The following is a 25,115-nucleotide window of genomic DNA, read 5'->3' as shown; positions in this document are numbered from 1 at the left end:
AACATTTCTCAGCAAAAAGCTTTGCGCCATCCCATCAGTAACACCCTCCATTTCAGTAACTTCCCAGTATCACTCATTGTATTTACGTTACACGCAGGGGTGATAGGAAGAAATTGACATGTTTGAGAAGCACAAATAGGAAGAGCCTGAGGCCTCTGCCTCTCCACTTGAGTTTGTTCATGTGACAATGAATGATTTACAAGGCCAGTAATGGCATCTGCATATTGGAACTCATCTCGGAACTAAATCAAAGAATATGCAGGGCTCTCATCTTAAGTCTCATGCATTGGCCGTGAGACACGCAATAGACAGATCTCACGTGACCTCACATTACATACTGTATGCCTTTTCTCACGCCTTCCCATCCTCCGATGTGATGTCATAATCTGCTTATTAAATACGAGTTGAACTGATGAGGAAATCCATTCATTCTGTTCATGAACTTTTGCACATGTTTTATTTGCCAAAGAACTTAACTAATTCAAGCTACTAATTATTTGCTTTCTATTTGAAGAATTGTCACCTTAATTCACGCAGCTTGTATAGATCACAGCATGCCAGACTGACTGAAACAAAATAACCTAAACACAGATAGAGCTAGGAAGAAGGACGTTACACTTCAACTGATTTTGCATTAATTCCATATTATACAATACTATGCATAAATATACAATAATGGACAGATTACCTTTTTTTCTGAACATGACCTTAAATAGCCCAATTATCAAATAACACCAGTGGACTGATTATTCAGACTGGTCATTTTAAAATGCAACAGCTAAGACTAGAGAGAGAAATGAGCATGCAGGTAACGGAACAGGGAGGCAGGCAGCAGAGAGGAGGGCTTTCCCAAGAGACAGAGAAATTGTGAGCCAGATAGTAGGTCCTTAAGTAGGCTCTCTGTACATTTATAGATCATGTACCCATGGGCTATTAAGGTTTACATCTCTACTCTCTTGCCCTTTCTCTGTATCTTGCCCTGTCCTTGTCTCTCTCTCTCTCTCACACACACACACACACACACACACACACACATACACAAGCATGCATGTTATCAGGTAACTGGCAGCCATAATGATCCTTTTTTGCCAATAAAACTGTCTGATGGCCAATACCCAATACCAAAAATATAAGTACCACTTCCTCCGAAGAGAATCTCTCTACAAACTAGACAGCCATTCTTTTTGTAATAACTGGAGTGATTTACTGTGTGGTAGGCCTACTTGGTGCAAGCACACAGTATCACAAACATGTATTTGATTGTTATGCCTCTTGGTGGAGTCCATGCTATTTAACCCACTGTGTAGGCCTAGGAGGCCTAGGTCGCTCAACAGACATGCCCATGTGTCCTCAACCCAAAACTGAAAAAAGATCCATCTGGTGCCATATAGTATCTTACGACAGAAGATTATTTAATTTCATGCTCTGCTTTCTTACACAGCCAAGACAGGCTAGAGTGTCAGCCGGACTCAGTGGCCTATTCTGATTTAGTAAGGTTTTAAGTGAATAACTGGATCCGTTCCCACTCAGTGGACTGTGTAGTCTAATGGAGATTGATCCACTCTGACTTGGCCTCAGAGCATGGTTGGATGAGCCTGCTTTTAATGAATAGGCGCATACAAAGGATGTTTATTTATAATAGCCTATACTGTTTTCCACTGTATGGATTTAACACATTCAACTCATTTGACAGCTCTATGTATGCTGTCTGTCCTTATTTTGATGATCTATCATCTAAACAAGCACTTGGCACAAGTTGGCAGTGACCTCTATGTTGCATAACTGTTTAGAGATTCATTTCTTCACATTTTCCAGAACAACACGCATTTCACTTATCGGGGGCGTGCGACTTGCGCGTGCGTGAGGTTTGTGGGCGAGCCCGTAGCTACGACGTTGCCGAGGCTTCAAGATGGCGGAAGCCCTGACAACTCAAGAGGAGGTGGTAAGGCACAACTTACAGTTTTGTACTTGCGTTGGGTTTTATTCTGACGGGCCATTTGCTCCTCTCGCCACCGACATGTAGTTTATTGTTGTTATTTTGATACGGAAACATATTAGTGTCCTTTCTAACTACTGAAAGTCTTCCCGAGTAGCTGCGGCCCTTTCGTGCTATTAGCTTGGTTAGCTAGTTAGCTGGCTAACCAAGTCCCGTATGAGGCGCAGCAGTCCTCTTGAATTTAGCCAACTTAGCTAGTTAGCTTATTAGCTAACATTAGCTGACTGCTGATTAGCACGTTGTTGGGTCGGAGATTTTGTAAGATACGGTGTTTAAGCCTTAATCGTCCGATTTCTGTAAAACTGCGCTGTTTGAAGATGTTCTGTTATCTTCATAACGCAGGAAGTGTTGACTAACACCAGTTCCTTGATAGTGTTATTTTGGTATGAAACTTGTCAGCTAACAGTTAACTGATTGAGCCAAACATCTTCATACCGTTAACCTATAACGTTAACGTTACTTGGGAAACGATAATCTGCATGCAAGATTGGTCCGTGTATAATAAGGCTAGGTAACCTTTATCCACCATAGCTGGTCTTGATTTCATCTTGTCATAGGATTGGGCAAATGAAATCATAGACCATCTACTCTCCGTTGGGGTAATGGTAGAACATGGTATGTTAACATTAGCGAGTGAAGTTGTTGAATACATGACTTCAGGAAAGCACAATTTACATTAGCTAGCATACCTAGCTAGCGGGCAAGGTAACTTGGATAGCTTTGAGGTTGTCAGTCACCAGGTGTTAATGGCTAATGGCACATCATTCATGACATCCCTATGTTTCGCTGAGCTTCCTGGATGAGTTGACAAATGTTTCCTAGAGTTACCTGATCTGGGTGTTGTACGTAGAAGGTAGGCAGACTATTTAGTTGGTGCTCAACGGCCTCTTTAGTCTAGACTGATATGAAACCCCTCAAGTGAGACTGAATTTGAATTGAAAATACTACCTTCATCTGTCTCTGGTCTCATATGAAATGTGCGACAAAACAGCCTTGTACTTCAAAGTAATGTTTTCTTTACTTCCTTCCAATAGCTTACATTGACACTTCTGAGTCGAAGCAACTACATTATGTTTTCATCTGGTTAGTGGGTCACACCTTTGTAATTGGGGGAGGGGCAGATGGTATGCCTAAAAGATATTTAAACATGTAGGCGTTGTAGCTGTAATACCTGCTTTTCCCCTAGTGCTAGAGTGATAGATAGTTAATTTCCTATTTATTTCTAGGTATTGTTACATTATTTAGGGCATCATTACCCTTCCTGTAGTTTGCCTTGGTTCAACAGGTGATGTTACGTTTCTGAACAACTGACAAATTTGAAAGAAAATTACATGAACTTGGGTAATTGATTCCATTCTTGTAAGTATTGAATGCTAGCCATAACTGGGTTGCACATAAGCACATGGTGCATTGACCTCTGTGTATGTTTTTATGTGTGTCCATATGAAGGCTGTGGAGGAGTTCCTGACAGAGTTGCGGAGTCGGGAACAGACACATAATGTTGTGTTGGTGTCTGAGATAACTGCAGTGAAGTTTCTTATGGCACGCAAGTTTGACGTGTCCCGAGCCATTGATCTCTTCCAAGCCTATAAGGTAATAAACCTACAGACACATTCCAGAACTTTATTTCTGATCTGAATGTCATGTTAGGAAATGTTGATGTTAGCCCTTTGCTGGTGCCCCAAACATGTTGCATGGTTTGATATGGTGTGCATTGCAGCAACATCTGGTGTGTTATGTGTTTGTTTATGTGCTTGTGTGTTTATCTTTCAGAATACTAGAATAAAGGAAGGAATTTACAACATAAACCCAGATGAGGAGCCTCTGAGAACAGAGTTACTGAGTGGAAAGTTCACCGTGCTGGTGAGTGACTTAGTGTGTCTGTTGGGACCTTTGTAGTGAAGTAAAAGTGTCTGTTGCATAAGTGCAAGAAGTGATCTGATGTGTATCTCTAATCATGCACAGCCTGGTCGGGATTCTAAGGGTGCTGCTCTGGCTCTATTCACCGCTCGCCTCCATCGGCCTGAACTCACTACCCATAAGGCTGTACTGCAGGCCATCATCTATCAACTGGATAAGGCCATTGAGAGGTACAGAACAGATGTTTGGTTTGGTAAAATTACTAAATATCACCTGTACACATACAGCTCAGACTTTCAATTGTTTTGCTCTTTGCATTGTGCACACAGTGAGATTACATTCTGCTTCTGCTTCCTCTTCCTCTCTGTCCTCTTTAGTATTCAGACCCAGCGGGATGGGCTAATATTCATCTATGATATGACCAACTCAACGTACGCTAACTTTGATTACGAGCTGTGTGTCAAGATCCTCAATCTACTTAAAGTAAGCTGTGTCACTTCTGTATAATTTCTCATTGTGTGTTTTGTGTCAAGAATATCCCATGGGTGAAAAGGGCAGCTAAAGGGTGGGGCCCCTTGCTTGTGTTGTCTGCTGGCTGTTCCTCCCAGGCTGAACAGATTGATCTATCTTAAAGGTTCAGAGTGTGATTTGAATCTAGCACACTTTCTCTCCAGTTTAGCTTACTGTTCCTTGTGATCTTCTGGTTGTTCGGTGTGCTTACACGGTCTGGCTCTGTAAATTGGAAACCGAGTGGAGCCATCCACTAAGCCAATCAGCATGTGACTCGGCGAGAGGAACACAAAAGGGAAGGGTGTAATTGAATGGCTTTTGAATATTAATTACGTTTAGTTAAAATTGCATATTGGTCATTTAAAGCGGCAGTGAAGAATTTTGGTGTACATCCAACAGTGTAACTACCATACAGGGCGCACAGATGCCTTGCACACACCAACGTAGGAACAACTGGCACTGTCAAAAGCTTGTTAGCTAGTCTGTACATAGCAGAAATCCAAGTTTTTTTAGGGGGTGGGGGCGTGTTCAGTGACATTTGACTCCAATTGACATGCAAATTACTGAAAGGTTGAACTGTTAGACACGCTGGACACCTGCACATAATAAAAGCTAAAGGTCTCCATACCACGCTGTAGTCCTGGGCTGGGAAAGAGCAGAGGTCTGTATACAGATATACTTTAACTCTGAGAGTTTGCAGGGTGACATTAGAGAAATGGTGATTGATGTGACAAACCACTTGTCTGTTGAATTGTGTGTTCGACTTACTTCATATTTGAATGGCTGTTGACTTCTGAGCTGCTATGCAGTAGGCTAAGCAATCACACATAAGTTGATAGTGAAAGAGGAGTATGACTTTGAGCAGTCCAGGACTGTGACAGTAATCCTAGGAGAATGCTCAATGCCACAGTCAGGCTGATTAGCCTAATAGAGGGTAGCAGAGATGTCAGCATGAGCGCCTCTCTGGAGCACAATGTCATCTTTTATAGTCCATGCCCATATCAATGATCTTTTGAGGGAACTGTTCAGGTTGATGACTTGCATACTCGATAGCCTTATATATGGTTGCATGAATCAGTGTTCATCATCAGTCCATAAGTCAATTAATCGATGACTGTTATCAATTATACAAATCTGAATTAAATCAGTTACTTGTCATTATTTCATTAAAACTAACGTCTGTGTTTGTGTCCTGGTGTTGTAGGGTGCGTTTCCTGCCCGGCTGAAGTGTGTGTTTATCGTGTCCTCTCCACTGTGGTTCAGGGCACCGTTTGCTGTGCTGCGTCTGTTTGTGCGGGAGAAGCTGAGAGAGAGAGTAAGCCATGTTTACAGTAACCCTATATTACAGTACTTCAGTGGAGGTTCAACCCCCAAGGTGACGTAAATACTGTTGTGATGACCAGTATATTTGTTAAAGCAGGTGTTTGTCCTTCTGCCCTGTTGTCCGTTGTAGGTGTGCACCGTTAAGGCACATGAACTGGCCAATCACATCCCAGTGTCCTCTCTTCCTGAGCATCTGGGTGGGACCTTAAATTACAGCCACATGGCCTGGGTCCAGTCCTGTTTCAACACTGGCTCTGCCAGTAACCATAGCGACGCCAATGATAACCCGGACTGTGTAGGTAACCTTCTGCGTTCCTATTGGCCAGAGCAGAATACTGCCCCTCTGGACGGGACCAATGCCAACTTGCCTAATCACCGAAGCCCACCCAATCACACACAGCACTGGAATGGCTCTGCTCTCCAGGGGCGTGGTCACCATCCACCTCCGCAGTCTGACACCCCCCCTGACACACCCATACACCACACACACACACAAAACATAGTCGTCACGGAGACCGAGTGGGAATCGGATGGACGAATTCAGGATGAACATGGACAAGGAGACAGAGAGGGAGAAGAGGAGGAGGAGGAGGAGGAGGAAGAGGAGGAAGAGGAGAGAGAGGAAGAGGTAGACGGGGTTCCCCCTTTGCCACAGAAATCTCGCCCCCCTCCCCCCTCCCACAGCCCCCCGTCGCTGCCGCTGGAGCTGATGGAGGTGTCTGTGCACATGCCCGAGCTGGGGGGCATGACTGTGCACGAGCTGGTGGCCCATGTGAAGAGGAGCCGCAAGAGGGGCATCTACCAGGAGTACGAGCGGATCCGCAAAGAGCCGCCCACCGGAACCTTCACCTACTCAAAGTGAGCCCAGTCTCTGGGGACCAACGACTTGATGTCCATAGATTGTATGGTGTGCTATCTTTTTTATTTTTTGTGGATGTGAGTGTTTGAATGTCTTGTCATGTGGTTCTGCACCCACAGGAAGCCTTCCAACCAGATCAAGAACCGTTACAGCGATGTCCTGTGCCTGGATGATTCCCGTGTCAGATTGACCACTCTCGATGAGGAGGACGACGAGGTGGGTATCAACCGCCCTCTGCACAAGTATGATGTCATCTGATGGAAACTTCATCTGATGGAGACTAATGGTGTTTATGACGTGTCATGATGTGTAAAAGTGATAGTGGGCTAAAGTTATTCAGGCCTTGGTATGTAGTTATTGAGGCTGTTAGCGTTGATTCCTATGAAGTTTGTTTGTTTGTTTGTATGTTTATTTTATTTAGTTATGTCTGTTTGTTTGCTCAGACAACGGACTACATCAACGCCAGCTTCATGGATGGGTACAAGAGGAGCCGAGCCTACGTCGCCACTCAGGGTAAAATTTCATCCCCTTACTTGGTCCTTTTTCTGGTCTGCATTTTCTCTGTTGAATAAGTTTTGTAACGAGCGTAAATTTGCCCTACAGCACTAACCATGATTGTTTTCAGTGCACTTCCTTTTGTCTAGCACCAATTATAATGATCAGTTATTTCAGAGTGTCTTATGGAGGCTGTGGACAGGAAACCTCTTGAAATGGAAGCAGGGTTTAAAATTGGCAATCTGCATTGGCAAGTAAAGTAATTCGCCATTGGAAACGTTCAGTACTGCAAAAGAGAGTTTGTAGCCTACGCACGTGGTCATCACATAAGTTGTGGAATAAGTTTTGCAAATATTTGAGTGACCCTCACTGTCTACCAGTGAGCTTCACCTGAAGCACACATTTTGAACACGGCTGATAAGTCGCATAGGCTGCTAGTTAGCGGTGACTTCTAGTCATCAGATTAACGCAATGTCGTTTGGAGTGCATTGATTCAGGATCAATGGGGTTTTTATGCCACTGAAGTAAAAGAACATGTTTTTAGGGGGAATTGTTACCGTGCCGTTGAGAATGTTAGGCTACGTGTTTTGAATACGATGTAGAAGGAGGAATATAATTGGAATAATGAGGGGCTAATGGATTTCAAGTATGCACAACTACTAATATTTTGGGGAGTTATTCACGTTGATCCAGTTAGTTACACATGCTTCGAACATAATAATTGGTGTAGGTTCGTTTCCAATGAACGAAGCAAATCTAAATGTGGAGTCTTATAGCTGATGAGTGTTCCTTTGATCAAAAAAGTCTTTCAGTAGTACTTAAACAATGACGTGAACAAATCGTTGCATCCAGGTATCTATACAACTTATCATAACCTGTCCTGTGTACATAATACCATTACACTACACGGTCAGGTGTGTGCACGGATAGTGGAATAACCGGTTAACCATTTGAGATGTACTGCACAAATGTTAATATCACTTTGGTTATTCCATAGTGCACAGAATCATGGTAGAAGTTAGAGATTATGCTAGGATAACATAAAGGTTATGCTACCATGCAAGAAGATCTGCTTCCATGTCTGTAAGTGTCAAGTTTAAGTTAATCCAAAGCTTCTTACAGCAATAAAACAAGAGTAGACTTGTTTGAGTATGTAGCCTACACAATGAAGGGCCTAATGAAGGGCCACCTTTGCACTGCGCTGCTAGAGACACATTAAGGACACGGTACCAGAAAGACCAGACCGTCTGCAACATACTCCTACTGTATTGCGTTTTTTTTTCTTCTTTTGGTGTGGTTAACTTTTGGTGTTAATCATAATTTGGTGGAAAAAAATCTTGTAATGATGTCAAACATGATTCATCAAATTCATCAAACAGCACATAGTCATGAAGAAATCTATTTCCAAAGAAATTCACGAAAATGAACCTGCACTGTGGTTTCAATGAGTGTGCATAGAAAGAGGATCTCTCCAGATTGTCTTCCTATGACTTGTTGAGAATGTGTCTTTATAGTCTGTCTATCTATGTTTGTTTAAGGGCCGCTGCCAAAAACGTTTGGTGATTTCTGGAGAATGGTGTGGGAGCAAATGGTCTTAATCATCGTTATGACCACCAGGTATAGTACAATACATTTGTTTGTCATTGTATGATTTATAATCATAACAAGTGAATTTGCAAAAAAGACACAAAGCTACTGATTATTTGAATGTGATTCTATATCACCCGGTATCGTGATTAGCAAGGTGATCATAGAAAGATCTGTGGCCTGTTGTGTGTAACTGGAGATCTGTTTGTTGATTTTGTGTATGTGTGTGTGTGTGTGTTTAGAGTTGTAGAGCGTGGGCGTGTGAAGTGTGGGCAGTATTGGCCGCTGGAGGTGGGCCAGACTGAGGACTATGGCTTTTTCCTGGTGAGGAGTGTTCACATTGAGACTTTCCAGGACTTCAAGCTGACTCACCTGGAGCTTTACAACAACCAAGTGAGTGCAGAATAATTTCACACACACGTCCATTCAGTGGCAGCTCTCTGAGACCGTGCTGACTCTTCTCTGGTGTTTTTTTCCTCGTTATTTACACGTTTGGTGTGATGACCGCTTGTTCTGTGTCCTTTGTTCCTCAGACCGGTGAGACGAGGGACGTCTCTCATTACCTATATTTGAGTTGGCCTGATTTTGGGGTTCCCAAGTCTGCCTCGGCCATGTTGGACTTCAGGTCTCAGGTCAAAGAAAGGCAGGAGGCGGGTGTACGTGCACTAGGACCTCATTGGACAGGACCTGCTGGAGGTCCCCCAATTGTGGTGCACTGCAGCGCAGGCATTGGCCGCACAGGTACACAACTGTCTCTGTTCTAAAGCCGTGATGAGATCTGAATTGGGAAGCGCACAGGAAATGTGCCCTGCTCAGTATTTCCTCTGGAAAACATGGATCCTCTAATGTCTAATGCCTGTTTGTCGGTCTTTCTGTCCATCTCCTGTTGTGTGTCTTAGGTACGTTTTGCACATTGGACATCTGCCTGTCCCGTCTGGAGGACATTGGGACGGTGGACGTGGAGCAGACGGTGCGCCGCATGCGGACCCAGCGAGCCTACAGCATCCAGACGTGGGACCAGTACTACTTCTGCTACACAGCGGTCATGGAGCACGCCCAGAGGACCGGCCTCATCCCCCCCCTCGAGTGGTCCGACGCCGAGCTGGAGACCGACAGCGAGTGATCCCACAGAGAGAATGTCGTGAAGCGAGAGGGACAGAGAGCGAGAGACGGAAGACCGAAAGGACATGCAGGACACAGGCAGGCTACTGGGAGCGCGACGACAGGAAGCCAGCCTCGCTCTGGTCCTCACTGCCCTCAGTCCAGCCTCTCAATAAAGCTCACTGCCTCTGAGGAAGGAGGGGAGGTGGAGAGGAGTCAAGAGTCATTGGTCCGGCCGTTTCAAGCCTTTATTTTATGTTTGGTTGTGAAGGACTGACCTGAGTCCCGATGATGGGAACTGTGTCAGTGGCGTGTTTTTACCAGTTGTAGCATTTTTATTTTAAAAATAATGACTTGCACATGTGAAATGGCAAACTTGAAAGAATATTACCCACTTTTTACCCCCCCCCCCACCCCCCCTTTTTTCTTCTTTTTTTAGTTACTTTTTTTGTTACCTCGTTTCTGGTTTATCATACGTGATTTGTTCATTTCACACAGTTTTTTGTGTGTGAACATGAGTGAAACTTGAACTGGTTTCTTTGTTAGGACATGATGGCTGACTCGGTTGGTCATCCTATGGCTGTTGGACTTGGTCCTCCGTCTCCTATGTCTTTCCAGCTTTGGTTTTGTATTTTGATTATCATATGTGCATATTTAAACTAACCTGAAAGCCAAAGTGATCACGTGGAATGCTTGGATGTACCCTTAATTACAGTCGTGAGTTAAAACCCAGTGTATATTCTTGTAACATACATTTATATATTGTGCATAACAACCTTTGAAAAGCCTTGTTTTAAGTAATAGACTTGACATTGTTAAAGAAATATATGAATATATATAAATATATATGAATATATACAAATATTGTGGGCTAGAGTATGAGGTGTTGAAAAGGAGATTGATATATATCCATGGTGACCGTGTGTATTGGTCAGACCTGCATCATTTGAATCTGTTGTGTGTACATTTTCTGTGACGATGCCCGTCCTGAACTCCGCCTTAAAACAAACAGAAGTCACTGCCTGCCTCGACTGACAACCCCCAACACCCCCACGCTTCATCCCCCTGCTTTTATTTCTCCTTTTCCCCTCATCTTTTGTTTCTGACACTACTACTGTGCAGTGTTGTGGTGAGGTTGACGCTGCCTCTGATGTCTGTGCCTTCCTGCTTGCCGTAGCACGGTGTTGATCTTCTTTAAGCTCAGGGGTTTACTCTACTGTTTTAGTGTCAAGCCTTCACCCCCAAACATTTCAAAACAAAAACCTATCACGTTTATTTTTTCTCTCTGTTATATTTTATACAGTATACTGTATTATATCGTTTTATTTATGTCTTTGTAAAATTTCAGCAGTATTGAAAACTGAATGAATGTTGGTACGGTACTAAAGAGCAACACCACCAATGGAAATTAGTAATTTGATAAGCTAAACAAATCAAACAAGAAATGGAAAGATGTCTGGCTGGTGCTGGTTGGCTTTTGACTCTGCAGTGACTTTAGACTGCGTGGTGATCTATTTGACAGAACAATGATGAACTGCCATCAAATACAAAGCCCCGTGGTGATTTTCTGTCTGTCTGTTTATGTGCCAGATGAGTTTTGTTTTGAATGGAGGGGAGCGGGTGTGAGGGTAGAGAGGAGAGCTGAATGTTAAGGAGTTGCAGTGTTGCACCTGTTACACGCACCTGCCAACCATGGTCATATTTACCTGCTCAACTCTTTGACTTGCCATGGAACTGAGCCCATGACCTCCACTGGAGCCTGCCTGAGTGGCCACTGCCCGCCCTGCTGCTGGTGTGGGGGCGTAGACCAGGGCGTCTAATGGTTAGGGCTGGGGTGGCACACTGGCCCCAGACGATTGAGAGGGCAGAGAGGACTCCGGGAGCTCCTGGGCTTCATTCTCCACATATAATTTGTCTATGACAAATGGGAATGCGATTTGTATGTTCTTTTTTTTCTGTGCTCAAAGATATTGTGATTGAATAATGGCCTTCCCCTGCGTCTGCATTAGTGTTGTTGTAGTAAAACTGATATTATTCTCAAACGGAAGTGTGAAGGTCTGCCTGTTCAGTGTTACTATAAACAGTTAAAAAAGCATCAGGACTGGGGCGCTTTCCACTGTTCTATACTCTGAATAAATCTATGTGAATTTTACAATATGATGTAAATCTCAATCAGACATGTATGCCACAATAATACATTACTAATTTTTATGATACGAAAACATGTTTGGTACCGAAGTAAATAAAGTAGTTGGCCATCAGCTAAATTTTAAACTGATTTTAAAACTGCTCATACATTGATATATTTAACATGATTCTCACAGTGATTGATGCAAAGAAAGAAATATAGTGATGCGTATTCATTTAAGTGAAGTTTTGAAATAGATATTGAAAGGATTGTAGTAGATTTAAAGTAATGTGAATATGGTTTATATTTTGTTAAGCTGTAAACACACACCGACAATGGTAAGAATGTTCTCATATCAAACTAGCATATGTATTTTATGTCAGGTAATGGTAAAAATGAATTGCACACTATTAAGATTCTTAATTGTAACCCTCATTATCGATTATTGATACTGAGCGATAAAATTAAAGGAACACTTCACCGCTTTTTCATATTAAACTATGTTATTCGCTTAATTAAGACGAGTTGAAACATACCTCTCACGTTTCAATGCGTGCACTCACTGGCTCTGGCGCGTGGCGCAACTTTGATACTTAGCTAGCCCAATGTATTAATTAGGATCCAAACAGAGATGAAGCTAGAAGTGACCAAACACCTCCATGTTTTCCCTATTAAAATACAGTTACACGAGTAGTCACACGAACAAGTATGGTGAGACAAAATAAAACATGGTGCATTTCTAAGCAGGTAAAAGGGATAACTATATTGTGTGGCGGTCTGGCGGAATAATATTGGGAGCACTTAGACTCTGCGCAGTAATATCCTCGCTCCAAAGTGAAACTGAAAGTGCAAGAGTGATATATTACTGCGCCACACAATATATCCCTCTTACCTGCTTACAAATGCACCACGTTTTATTTTGTCTCACCATACTTGGTCGTGTGACTACTTGTGTAACTGTATTTTAATAGGGAAAACATGGAGATGTTTGGTCGCATCTAACTTCATCTCTGTTTGGATCCTAATGAATGCATTGGGCTGTAAGTGCTATCAAAGTTGCGCCGCGCGCCAGAGCCAGTGAGCGCACGCATTGAAACATGAGGTATGTATCAACTCGTCTTAATTAGGGGAATAACGTAGTTTAATATGAAAAAAGTGTTCCTTTAAGTGGGTAAAGCCAAATGAACACACATCTAGAATCTTGGTATTGTGTGCTATCCTGCTTTAGAGCAGCACAGTGCAATGTCTGGTCATTTGAAGGGCAATAGATAAAAGATTAACATACTATTTGTTACCTCCAGAATATGTAGTACAGTATAAGGAGTAGGGTGTGGGTCAGAATATCCCGCAAATGTCTACTTTCACAAACATTTCCAAAAGACGTCAATTACAGGTTTTGCCTATTAACTAACACGCTTTTTGCAGAATTTGGCTCTTTACATCAAATCTATAGACATGGTTGATATTCTACTGCAGAACGCACAAGACAGACATGGTTGAACTTCGACTGCAGAACGCACAAGAGTGGCAAAATGGTGTTTGCATTGCATTTTGCTCAGCGTAGCAGCAGACCAGTTCTTGTGCACACAAGGCATTGGAAATAATGTGTTTAGCACTGCCATTGGTGCATGCAAGGTGAACCTTGGTATACTACTGAGAATACCCAGACCTTCACAATTATACATAGGAGTGGGTCTGGAAAGGGTTCATTGGCTTACGGTTTCCAGCAGGGGTGTAGCCTAACTAGCAGTGAAATTAAGCTTAATTTATTGGTACATTAAACTCTTATCGTTTCAAAAGTGTAGCAGTCTTGTGAACGAGGGATGTAAATGCACTTGTTAACTCAAAGAAATACATGTGCAGGCCGGATTAGTATGTGTGCCAGTGTTTTAGGAACATTGACAATGGGCTTCTATGGCCTGTTGGTCAAGTGGAATGTTTCGACCCTACTGGGTTTTCATCAGGCAAATGGTGGGGGTTTTTTGCCTGATGAAGACCCTGTAGGGTCGAAACGTTGCTTTTTTTTTTTTTCATTAAACGGGAGCAGGGTTTATCAGTGTTGCGGACATTACAATCCTTAAGTTACTCTCCATTTGTCCTGCACCTGCAAGGTGGGATGTGCACACAGCTACTTTTTCTTAAACTGTTGGCCAAGGGGACCAGAGCAAATCCCAAATTCTGGGGGCCAGGCTAATTCGTAAAGCAGTGCCTGCCGCTGACCGTGGTGTGCTGTATTTGTGCTGAACCTGGCCGCAAGCACATCTTCAGAGATTACCTCAACCAAGAGCAATCTAGCTGCGAGTGAAACGCATGCTGTGTGTATGTGAAATCCCTTTAGAAGAGCCCTTAGAACAACTGGATCGCACCATAACTAAATGAGGTGTGAAGCTAGTCAAGTACTGCAATAATCACACCATTGTCTTAAATAGGCCAACATCACTAAAGCTGGGTTCACATTGTAGGCTACGAGGCATGCACTATGCTTGCCGCTAGGTTGCTCTTCGTTGAGGTAATAATAATGTCTGAAAGAGTTTTGTTGTGGTTACTGCCAGGCTCAGTGCGTAAGACCTATTTTCAATGCGCCACAGTCACAGTTCAATATGGCTCAACTTTGACCATGGCACACACGAGCAATGGCAAAATGCCGCTTGCACTACATTTTGCTCAGCAGCAGGCCAGTTCTTGCACATGTGCAAGACACAACTAAAAAAGCATTCAGAGTGCAGACCTCCGCAAAGCGAGAACATAATTTAATCATCATCTTAGACCTTCCCTGAAAATTTCATCGCAATCCATCCATACCTTTTAGAGTTATCTTGCGAACAGACAAACAAACAAACCAACCTCCTTGGCGGAGGTAATAATGGTCACTGTGCATGTGAAAGGGGAATTTACACTGTACGCAGCACTTTTGTGGCTCAGCTCAAAAGACCTACAGTTAAGCCCAAAATTATTAGCCCCCCTTATGAATTCAGATATAATCCTTTGTTTATACATGAAAATTACCATTTCCAAAAATGTGCCTAGTTTATATGATTACAGAAGCGCAAAGACAGTATGCCCACAAAGTTTGATGATCATTGTTTACTCATGCTCTGATTTGTGACAAGAAAAGCAAAAATTGACATGTTCAAAATGATTAGCCCCCAGACCATTAATAGTCAATAGTGTAGCCTTTCTTTGCTTCAACTGACAACAACTTCTTTGAATAGTCTTTTACTAGGTTGGCACATATCTCTTAAGCACTCTTTAGCTCCAGCTCGTTCAAACTGCATGGTTTTCTTGTATGGACTCTTGCTTTAAGCACGTGCCACAGATTCTCAATGGGGTTGAGGTCTGGTCTCTGTGTAGGCTATTCCAGCACCTTGATTTTGGTATCCTTTAGGGCGTTTTAGACCACTCTTCACTATGCTTTGGGTTATTATCATGCTGAAGGACCTGGTGGTGACCTAAGCCTAGACTAAGAGCAGGTGTCTTGATGTTATCCCTCAAAAGGTCAACATAATCTTTCTTTTTCATGATCCCATGCACCCAAACAAGGCTCCCTGTGCCTGAGACAGCAAAACAGCCCCATTACATGATGCTCCTACCACCATGCTTCACTGTGGGAACTGTATTTTTATGGTTGTAGGCCTTCCCTTTTTTCGCCAAACATAGGCAACATCCATGTGCCCAAACAGCTCCAGTTTAATGTCATCAGACCAAAGGACAGTTTTCCAAAACTCATTTTTAGCTTTTAAATGTGCATGGGCAAAGTTCAGTCTGACTTTGAAGCGCCCCTTTTGGAGTAAGGGGTTTTTCTCAGCCGATAACCTTGGAGGCCTCCACAATAAAAATCCCTCGCTACTGTCTTCCTCAAGACTTTAACCCCAGAGGTCTCAAGGTCAGCAACTATCATTTTGGCGGATGTGCAGGGTTGCTTGCTAACATCCCTGATGATTTTTCTCTCTAAATTGAGATATTTAGCATTTTCATCCACACTTAGGTTTGTTATGCACAAACTTGGAACTCTTTGTACTTTGTAATGATGCCTTGCACGGCTGTTCTACAGACTGTGAAGCATCTAGAAATTACAGTATAGCCTTTCTCCATATTATAGGCCTCAATGATGTTCTTTCTGAGGTCCAGACAGATTTCCTTTATCTTCAGTATGCCTGTAAAGGCAGTCCCCTCTCAGACAGGTGTTCAAGTGCCTGTAGGCCTGTTCCTTGAAGTCTTTAGGTAAACAATCAATGCTGGTTGGGTGTTCAGGTGTTGTCTGGACATTAACTAACTGCAAAGGTGTGGCTTGAAAGGCGACAGGTTGGTCGTGTGCGTTTAAAAGCAAAAAAATCACATGGGGGCTATTAATTTTGACCACTCCACTTTTCACACAATTTGAGATTAAGCATTCCTAATAATATATTAACACTCCAAAATGCACCAGATTCTACATAATAACACTGGCGAATGTTTGATTTTTAAAATTTGATCAGGGATGAAAAATTTAAGGAGAATTTTAGAGTAATGTTCCAAAATTTCAGGGGGGCTAATAATTTTGGGCTTAACTGTATGATTTAGCCTACTGTGCACGCTGCAGTCACAGTTCAGCATGGTTCAACTTTGACCGTGCCACACGCAGTAGGTGTAAGTGGCAAAATACCACTTGCACTGCACTTTGCTCAGCGCAGCGGCAAGCTAGCGCAAGCCAACATTGGTCATAGCGCAGTACTTGCCATTTGCGCGTACAATGTGAACCCCCCTTAAAGTCGCCTTCAATCAAGCAAAACCAAGCTTTGAAAACCTGTTGTTTCACTGGAAGGGCAAGGGGGTAGCAGACAGGCAGGTCCGATGGTAGATACGGGCTCTCTGTTGTGAGCGTATTAAACAATGTTAGGGGAAATTGGGAAGACAGCCAGGAAAACGTTAAGATACGTGAGAAACCCGGAAAAAAACGGGAGGGTTGGCAGCAGTGCTAGACGGTTGGTGGTTTACTAATGCTAGTTTGCATTGTTAAGAATATAGCAGAGAAGTTTTTCTCAGGTGATTCCATGACAGCTTTCATATCTGACGAGCCGGATTCAGGTGGTTGATTTAACATAGGGACTGTCCCTCACCGTATGTCGCACTTGACACGTCATTTAACGGAAATGGGTTATAATTGGTTAATGTTCCCGGCAAGAGCGTGGCCGGTTAGCTCAGTTGGTTAGAGCGTGGTGCTAATAACGCCAAGGTCGCGGGTTCGATCCCCGTACGGGCCAACATGTTTTTGTCACCATTCCACTTATTGGGGGAATCAAGACTGCTGCGTATGAAATGATAGGCAATACCAGTATGTAGGCTGAATACTACCAACGAAATGGGTCAGAAATAGATATCCATATTAGAGATCCTATGCAACTTTTTCATAGTCATAAAATCGCTTAGAAATCGTTGTTTTGCTTGACTGACCAGTTTCATCAAAAACAGTAATATATCCTCCCGCCCCCAGTGTCCCTATCCGCTATTGCAACCTTGCAGTTTGTGCAGGAGGCGATCGCTCCTTGTTTACATCTGGAGGTCTGAGACGCGCAAGGGACAAGAAGAACCACGCTTGCAATTTATGTATAGCCTATATATGTATAAATATACACGCTAAAGCTGTAAGAGAAGCTCTGCAGAGAAATATGCAAGCATAAAACGAGCGAAAACGAAAAGCGAAACCGAAACCGAAGATGAAATCGCCAATCCTGCATAGTTTCTCTTTAATTATTGTGGTAACAATGCTGATCATAGGCCTGATCTATTGTCTGTCATATTTCATTTAGACATAGAATACTAGATTGCATAATTCTCTACAATTCATTCGGAGTGCTCCATGGACCAGGTTGCCCTTACAATTTCAATATCTTATTTTTTAAAAAACTACGAACAAAACAATCAGATAGGCAAGTCAGCTCTACGAAATACACATAGCCTTTATTTACATAGGTATATTAGATACATACATGATGTAGATAAACACCAAAAAGGCATAAATACACATTTACACATCCTAAACAAACTACCACTCAGATTACAAATCAGTAATTTACTTGAAATCAGCATTCAGCAATCAGACTGTATGCATGAACTGAGCACATTTGTTGTTGAATATTTCATCATCTTCTTATTAAAATACTGTTGCCCTCTTCTGGTACGACGTCAGCACAGCATCTATAAGAAGCAATCAGAGTTGATGAAAACTAGAACAAAGCAGACAAGATTCATACTCCCATATTACTAAGACAGTAAACAACATTTCACACCACTGGATATTTAAAAAATGAATTTCTCCCCAGTAGTATCCACATATATTACCCAACTGTTCTTCACTCACATGTGGTTACTGGTTCAACATAACAACATCCTCCTCTTCACTATCCGAGATGACAACAACATCACCTGGAATACAAATACAATAACAACGGATATTTTAAACTAATATATTTATTATTGCACATAATATATAAAGTTATTCATTTCTAGCATCTTCTCCAAACCTTTCTTCCACGTTTTCTTAGTCGTCCTTTCTTCCATTTCTCCTTCTTTGTCCTCCTCTTCCTCCTCCTCCTCCTCCAGGCCCCATGAGCTGGTTAAACCTTCACCCACCTGCCCAACTCCTACAGCATGCACCACTGGAGAACGTACCGCTTGGCTGCTTACATGTTAAGGAAGACAACTGTGTCGGGGGGGGGTGATCTAGACTTGTTTCTAGATCACTTGTTTCTTTCTCAGAAAGAAACAAGTGATCTAGCCACTTCACTGAGGTATCTCATATCAACCAACTACAGTGGGGAAAATCCCATTAAAGTTCAGTTAACACATTCCTGCTAACTGAGTTGTGTATGTCGATTGCTGAACTGTGCATTGCACTTTTCCAGGATGGCCAAAGGATACGTGCTCAGTGGGCCCTCTGCCTTACTGATGATGGCACTAGCCGTCTCCTGAATGTCGCTCATCTCCACTGGGGCTTCCTGTGTTTTCAGTGCAGTGATTCGCTCTTTAGGCAAGGACTCTGCAAATCCAAACTTGCCTCGGTCTTTCCTAAAATAATGAGAGGAAAGGATGAGTAAACTTCTCTCTCTCTCTCACACACACACACACACACACACACACACACACACACACACACACACACACACACACACACACACACACACACACACACACACACACACACACACCTGGCTCTCTTGTCATTCTCCAGGGCTTTCTGGATGAGCTCTGTGATCTCAGACACTTTCACACTGGCGATCTTGCTGCAGCGCAGAACCTGGGATGGAGAAGCACACAAACAATTAGACCACAGATTCCCACCACTCACTCTGAACTGAGACGCACTGCTGTCCATCTCTCACTCTCCCCACACACTCACACACCTGCTCCTTAAGCAGCATGATGCCTCCACTGGACTGGATGGAGCAGATCTCTCTGTGTTTGTTCATGGCGATGACCAGCAGACCCTCCATTACTCTCTCCTCACGGTCATTTGGGTCCACCAGTAAATAAGACCTGTGGCAGACCAGAGCTTTATCTCAATCACAATCAACTACATTTGATTGGTTACTTATATCCACTTTCACAGCCTGGCTCTCATTGTAGCCTATAGGTGTTCCTCTTACATTATTATACGGCTCTTCACAGTGCAAGTAGAACGCTCCTTTGACTTGAATGGGAATGGGAAAGGTCATCATTTCATTAATTGAAAGTGAAACGTGTGTACGACCAAAAACAGGCGTAAAACAGGCGTACGCTTGTTTCCACGCAAAGTATGGCATTTATCAATGTGAACGTGATCGGTGCTATACGCTCAAATCTCACGTCTAGTCTGAACTCGCGTACGCAAGTTTTTCAGGCGGCATAGCACCGTGCAGCAGTAAATCTGCGGTGGATTAGAAAGTTTAACAGTTGAATTCATGGACTATCTCGGACATAACACCTTTCCTGTTCATGTGCAGCCTATTTGCTGCAATGTAACATATTATATTGACACATTTGATGGCTTAGGATAGCCACATAGGAGATGATTACTTTCTCTTTGGCAAACAAACATTCATGAATTATATATTTTAAATTATTTTCAAAGGGCAAATTTCAGTGTCGTATGGTTTTGTAATGAATGTATTTATAGTATGATGCGTTTTCTCTCTGCGAAAATAAAGTCTGTTGCTCTTAAATCGCTCTAGTTTCCCGCCTTCCTTGATGACAGCTTCTAGTTGTCAAAATGAACAAGGTTCAGCTGGACGTCACTGTGGCTCGAGATTACTAATAGACCCTTTTCACGTGATGTCAGCAGCTGGGTATCAGTTCGTCCAGTAGCAGTAATATACAGTCATAACGTCATTTAACTTTACTCTCAAATCAAGGCAGCTATGAGAGCAATTGCAAACGATAACTGAACATAACGTTAGTCCGAACGTTAGGAGACCCCTGCTATACATAGCAGCAACTTCAGCTAGCTAACATGTTAGCACCGAAGATCAAGTTGGTTTGATATTGGATATTCGGATACTCAATGAAAGACCGTTCCTTATTTTGAATCTCTGTCGAATATCCAATATCAAACCAACTTGATCTTCGGTGAAGCTAGCTGAAGTTGCTGCTATATATTAAGGATTAGGCTACGGACTTTACTCTCAAATCAAGGCAGCTACGTGACGGCAATGATCGCCAACGATAACAAGGAAAATGAAGATAATAAATACACATGAAATATTAATCTTACCTCAAGAACTGTAACCGTATCACCATAGCTTTTGCTTACGCCGGATGAACTGATACCCAGCAAAGCTTCAAAGCGGAAAGTGTCTGACGTTAGCGTGAAAAGGGTGAATGATCTCTTTTGCGCGTAAAATGCACCTTAATGTCGTAAATTCCAGGGGCGAGGCCATTAAAACGAGCATATAACGAGCATATAGGGGCGTGATATTTAAATTATACTTGTTTCCAGCCGCCACATTTATCAACACACGTTTATTCTTACGCTGGAATTGGAGTGATACGAAAGTTTGAAGAATCACACGTGAGCCTCGTCGTAAGATGATTTCTGCGCTCAGATGTACGCAGGTTTCTACGCTCGGTTGATAAATGAGGGCCATTGTGTTACGTTTCTTTTCTCGTTTTGGTTATATAGAACGCATATAATTATCGGGAAAATAAGTACCCTCAGGGTGAAACAAGACCCCTCCGCTTCATGTCAGGGTCTGGTTCGCCCTGTCAGTATTTATTTTCCCAATAGTGAGCAGTGTTCTATACATTATGCCTTTCATAACAAATAGGAATGGAATTGTTAGAGAAGCACTGATTGGGATATTTACAGTAGAGAAAGTGAAGTCTGTTGGTTGTCAAGAAGAGAGGAGAGGAGTTGAGTGGAGAGGATGTAGTGGCTGTACAAGAGTGCTGTGTGATTGCTTAACACTCACTCACCCTTGCTGGAAGAAGGCAAAGCTTATGCTGATGGGCATGTGATAAATGCTTAGTGGAACAGGGTCTCTCTCTTCAGCTGTGTGCTACAGACACACACACACACACACACACACACACACACACAATTATTTATTTACAAAATCTAACCCGGTTCATATTTCATTTTTTGTTTTAGTAACATAGTCCTGGTGGCACTCACCACAGTGACGTCTCGCCCCTGGATGCTGACCTCTGGCCGTCTGAACTGTGAGAGAGATGTGATGGCTGCTATGCTTACGGCGTCCATTAGATTCCCATCATGGTTCAACACGTGAACATCCACATTGATCCTCCACACCTACAAAGGACAATATTTACAAACAAACCTGGGTTCCAGGGTTGATAAACAGGCCAATGAGTGCCTGCTTCAGTTATGGGCCTAGAACACTCTTAACTCTCTCCCCAGACTGATACCTTTTCTCCGGAGATGACACACAGTGACTCCATGTCAAAGCACTTTGAGGTCCGAAGGCAGCGCTCCAATTGTCTATTCAACTTCACCAGCAAATCTGACTGCCTGCCAACACGTATAGAAACACAAGCATTCAAGAACAATTCCATCCTATTTACAGCTTTCACAAGGCGACATGACTAATTAACACCCCGGAGCACTTGCACAACAGTCCCCGAACACTGTCCAGAGCATCATACTCCCTCCACCAGCTGGTCCTTTTCACAGTACATCCTGGTCTAGTTCAAAGGAACTGTTCATCAGTGAGACCTCAAGAAAAGTAGCTGTGTGCACATCCCACCTTGCAGGTGCAGGACAAATGGAGAATAGCTTAGGAAAGGAATGTTATGTCCTCAACACTGATAAATTGCTCCCGTTTAATGAAAAAAAGCAACGTTTCGACCCTACTGGATCTTCATCGGGCAAAAATCAGTGAGACCTGCCATTGCATGTCAATTAAAGTGACTTTGGTGGACAAGAGCTTTTTAACTACCCTGAAGTTACAGTAAATCCTTCATTTTAAGTAATAACAGCTGGGCTCTTGGCACTCATCCTGTCAGTTTCTGAGGGTATGCAGTAGACAGCCCAACTAACCGTTTCACTCTTTATTTACCTGTTAGGTTCAAATGCAGGTGAGGCCATTGGTGACAGCTCTACGTTGGTAAATAAGATCCCTTCTGAAGGACGAGTCTCTTTGGGGACAGCCAGTTCACAGGATACCTGCGACATGACCCTAAGTAAACAGACAACAGAGTCATTAATACCGCCTTTTGCAAAACACTAGCAAACACGAGCACAGTTAGAGCCAGCTCCAGCTCCATCAGGGCAGCAGTAGAGCCAAGGGCCATAAACATCATGAACAACACCTCTTATTCATTGACCACAATACTGGTTAGACAAAGAAGATTCTTGCACATCAGAACAGGTGAGCATTTTCCCAGATGTAATTTTGGTAAACGTCATCAGATCAGAGGTAGTTTCTGCAAGTAGCTTTCTGGTTCTACAACCAAAAACTGACCTGTTAGGAAAGTTGGGTGACTTCACCTCACGCTTCTTCATACATTTTGTCAACTATTGACAGCTCCCTCAAACATACCCACCCCCATATAAGGAGAAAGATCCCTGCAAATACTTACTTCGTTTTTCCAAGATCAACAACACAAAAGCCATAGTCCATGCCAAACGTGATCTTGATATTTCTGTAGTCGTACGTTTCTCTTCCGTCCACCCGCTGAAAGAAATATTGGAGATCTAATAGCAATCAAAACTATAAATTTGTATTAAAATGCATGACCTATGGTGGCCAACAGAGACGGATGCCTTAAAGTTATACTACTTTGGCACACACATTAGAGACTCCAGTAGCCAACGGAAACCCTCTTTACACAAACTACTAAACACGCATGCTATAGCTGAAAACAGAAAAAGTAAGGATACCTTTCTCTCCTCTATCGCCTTGAGCAGAAATTGCCGCTCACAATTTGATAATGGTGTATCTTTCATTTTGTTTAAGGTAACGGCACTCTAAAACACAACCACGCTGTGTCTGTTGGTATTTTGTATGAGGCGCGATCTAATGACGTTGGGAGACATTTCTTCTGTTGTTTCACATCAGATACTAACAGTATACTGCCACCATGTGTTTCGGAAGTAATGCGCTTATAAAATCCTTAAAAAACAACAACAACAAAAAATCTTTATTGCATACAAAAATCACCATACAATAAATTTTTGAAGGCTGCAAAACCAGGTTTCCCTCCCAACCATTTATTCTTATGAAGGTGTGGCCGGGTGAAGTATTATCTGTCTTAACCATTTATTGTTACATTTTATGTTAATACCATAAATCATCGAGTTGATTGCACAGAACTTCTAGAACCTAGCCATCTCAAAAAAAAGTTTATGTGGTGAGAAGTTGTGCTTGTAAGTAAGAAGCCAACATAAAAGTGCCTGCAGGCCTATAGAAATGGGAGAGTTTAATAGGAAGTTTGTTATCAAAATGACACTGGAGCAACTCTATTCCACCAATTTTCTGGAAAATGAGATTCGGAATTAAATACAAATAATTTAATTCGTCATATTTTACGTCATACGTAATATATGACAGTTATATGTCATGTTACGTAATCCTTGATCACTTGAGTTCACTTTGAAAATTATATTTAGATTTATAATTATATTTATATAATTTATTTTTATACATTTATTTAAAATGTAATAAGGTAGAGTCTATCTCTTTAGACACACACTTAGGAACATCCAACACTTGAGATAAACTAAGTGAGATAAGCCTTCAGTTTTGGAGGAGTATGCGACCTTTGATAGATAAGTCGTGCATCAGCCATAAATTAAACCTTAATTTTTGGGATGAGGGAATGGAAGTTATACTGCATTCTTTCTACCTGATTTTTTCTACCTGAAGTTGAATGCCTTTAAAGTGTAACTTCATCCTAAAATATGTTTTTTGAGCTGTTGATTAATTGAAATTACTCATAAGTGGTGACCTACACTATTACCAGGGTTATATTGACAAAAATCGTGTTTCCCGAGAAAAGTAACATTTCGTATGATTTTGTATTGGAGGTATAGCTCTACGCGCCCTCTACAGGTTGAAACATGCCATGGCATTTTGGTTCAAAATGCTATTGGAATGCTGACATAGTCCTGCACTTTTCATCCAACTCTACGTCACCGGGTCGTTACAAATTAGGAATGAAACGCCCCAACACCTGCTGCCCTGATTACCCTACCTGTGATAAGCCATGTAACGAATATTTCATATCATCAGTTCAAGGGCCAGCATCTGCCTCTCCCATTTCCAATGCCTTTCCCCCCCTACCCTCAACAACTGATGATCTCTTTCTCTGAGATCACACAAGATGATCTCATAAAGAATTTGAACACTTTGAAAAACTCCAATAGCCGTGATAGCTATATAACACTGTGTTTTTGAAGACCCACGCTAACAGCCTTATACCTCTTCTCCACCACTTAATTAATCTCTGTATCAGGCTGTCCATTTTCCCTTCCAGCTGGAAAACAGCCCAAATTACACCAATTTTTAAAGCTGACAACCCTTGTCTGGTCTCTAACTATAGACCCATAGCAATACTTCCAACTTGGGAGTGTTGCTTGACACACACCTCACATACCGCGAACATGTTTCCAAGTTAACAAAAAAAATTAAACCATATGTATACAACAAGATCAGATCATATCTATCCCTTTCTGTCTCCAAAACTTATCTGCAAGCGATTGTATTCTCAATCTCAACCATCTCATATTGCCTACCAATTTGGTCTCTCACCACAAAGGAAGTTACAGAACCCATTGCACGGTT

The 25,115-nt window shown here is 42.4% G+C and overlaps 2 protein-coding genes and 1 non-coding gene across 5 annotated transcripts; 2 read left to right on the top strand and 1 right to left on the bottom strand.

Annotated features, from left to right (window-relative positions):
• Positions 1-1,845: 1,845 nt before the first annotated feature.
• ptpn9b (protein tyrosine phosphatase non-receptor type 9b) lies at positions 1,846-11,992 on the top strand. 2 transcript variants are annotated; one of them, XM_062515922.1, is made up of 14 exons: positions 1,922-1,942; positions 3,282-3,337; positions 3,446-3,589; positions 3,770-3,859; positions 3,962-4,086; positions 4,234-4,339; positions 5,571-5,681; positions 5,820-6,547; positions 6,668-6,764; positions 6,992-7,061; positions 8,582-8,660; positions 8,873-9,023; positions 9,164-9,371; positions 9,530-11,992. In XM_062515922.1, exons 3-14 carry the CDS (start codon positions 3,536-3,538, stop codon positions 9,751-9,753), a joined length of 2,043 nt encoding a protein of 680 aa, XP_062371906.1. In that variant the 5' UTR covers positions 1,922-1,942; positions 3,282-3,337; positions 3,446-3,535; the 3' UTR covers positions 9,754-11,992. The 2 variants fall into 2 exon arrangements, with proteins under 2 accessions (XP_062371899.1, XP_062371906.1); XM_062515915.1 differs by lacking the exon at positions 3,282-3,337 and having other exon boundaries at positions 1,846-1,942.
• Positions 11,993-17,025: 5,033 nt separating this feature from the next.
• trnai-aau (transfer RNA isoleucine (anticodon AAU)) lies at positions 17,026-17,099 on the top strand. The gene has a single exon. It is a non-coding gene; the product is annotated as a tRNA-Ile (tRNA).
• Positions 17,100-17,770: 671 nt separating this feature from the next.
• exosc9 (exosome component 9) lies at positions 17,771-23,342 on the bottom strand. Of its 2 annotated transcripts, none has more exons than XM_062515895.1 (12): positions 23,213-23,342; positions 22,912-23,006; positions 22,389-22,508; positions 21,739-21,841; positions 21,485-21,622; positions 21,286-21,368; positions 19,239-19,371; positions 19,044-19,132; positions 18,757-18,903; positions 18,360-18,517; positions 18,197-18,261; positions 17,771-18,033 (listed from the first exon to the last, which is right to left on the bottom strand). In XM_062515895.1, exons 1-11 carry the CDS (start codon positions 23,276-23,278, stop codon positions 18,203-18,205), a joined length of 1,191 nt encoding a protein of 396 aa, XP_062371879.1. In that variant the 5' UTR covers positions 23,279-23,342; the 3' UTR covers positions 17,771-18,033; positions 18,197-18,202. The 2 variants fall into 2 exon arrangements, with proteins under 2 accessions (XP_062371879.1, XP_062371886.1); XM_062515902.1 differs by having other exon boundaries at positions 18,360-18,514.
• Positions 23,343-25,115: the final 1,773 nt, after the last annotated feature.

The sequence above is a fragment of the Sardina pilchardus genome, chromosome 2 (assembly GCF_963854185.1).
Source record: "Sardina pilchardus chromosome 2, fSarPil1.1, whole genome shotgun sequence".
NCBI lineage: Eukaryota > Metazoa > Chordata > Actinopteri > Clupeiformes > Clupeidae > Sardina > Sardina pilchardus.
Note: the sequence above shows the minus strand (reverse complement) of the source record. Positions and strands in the feature narration are given on the sequence as shown.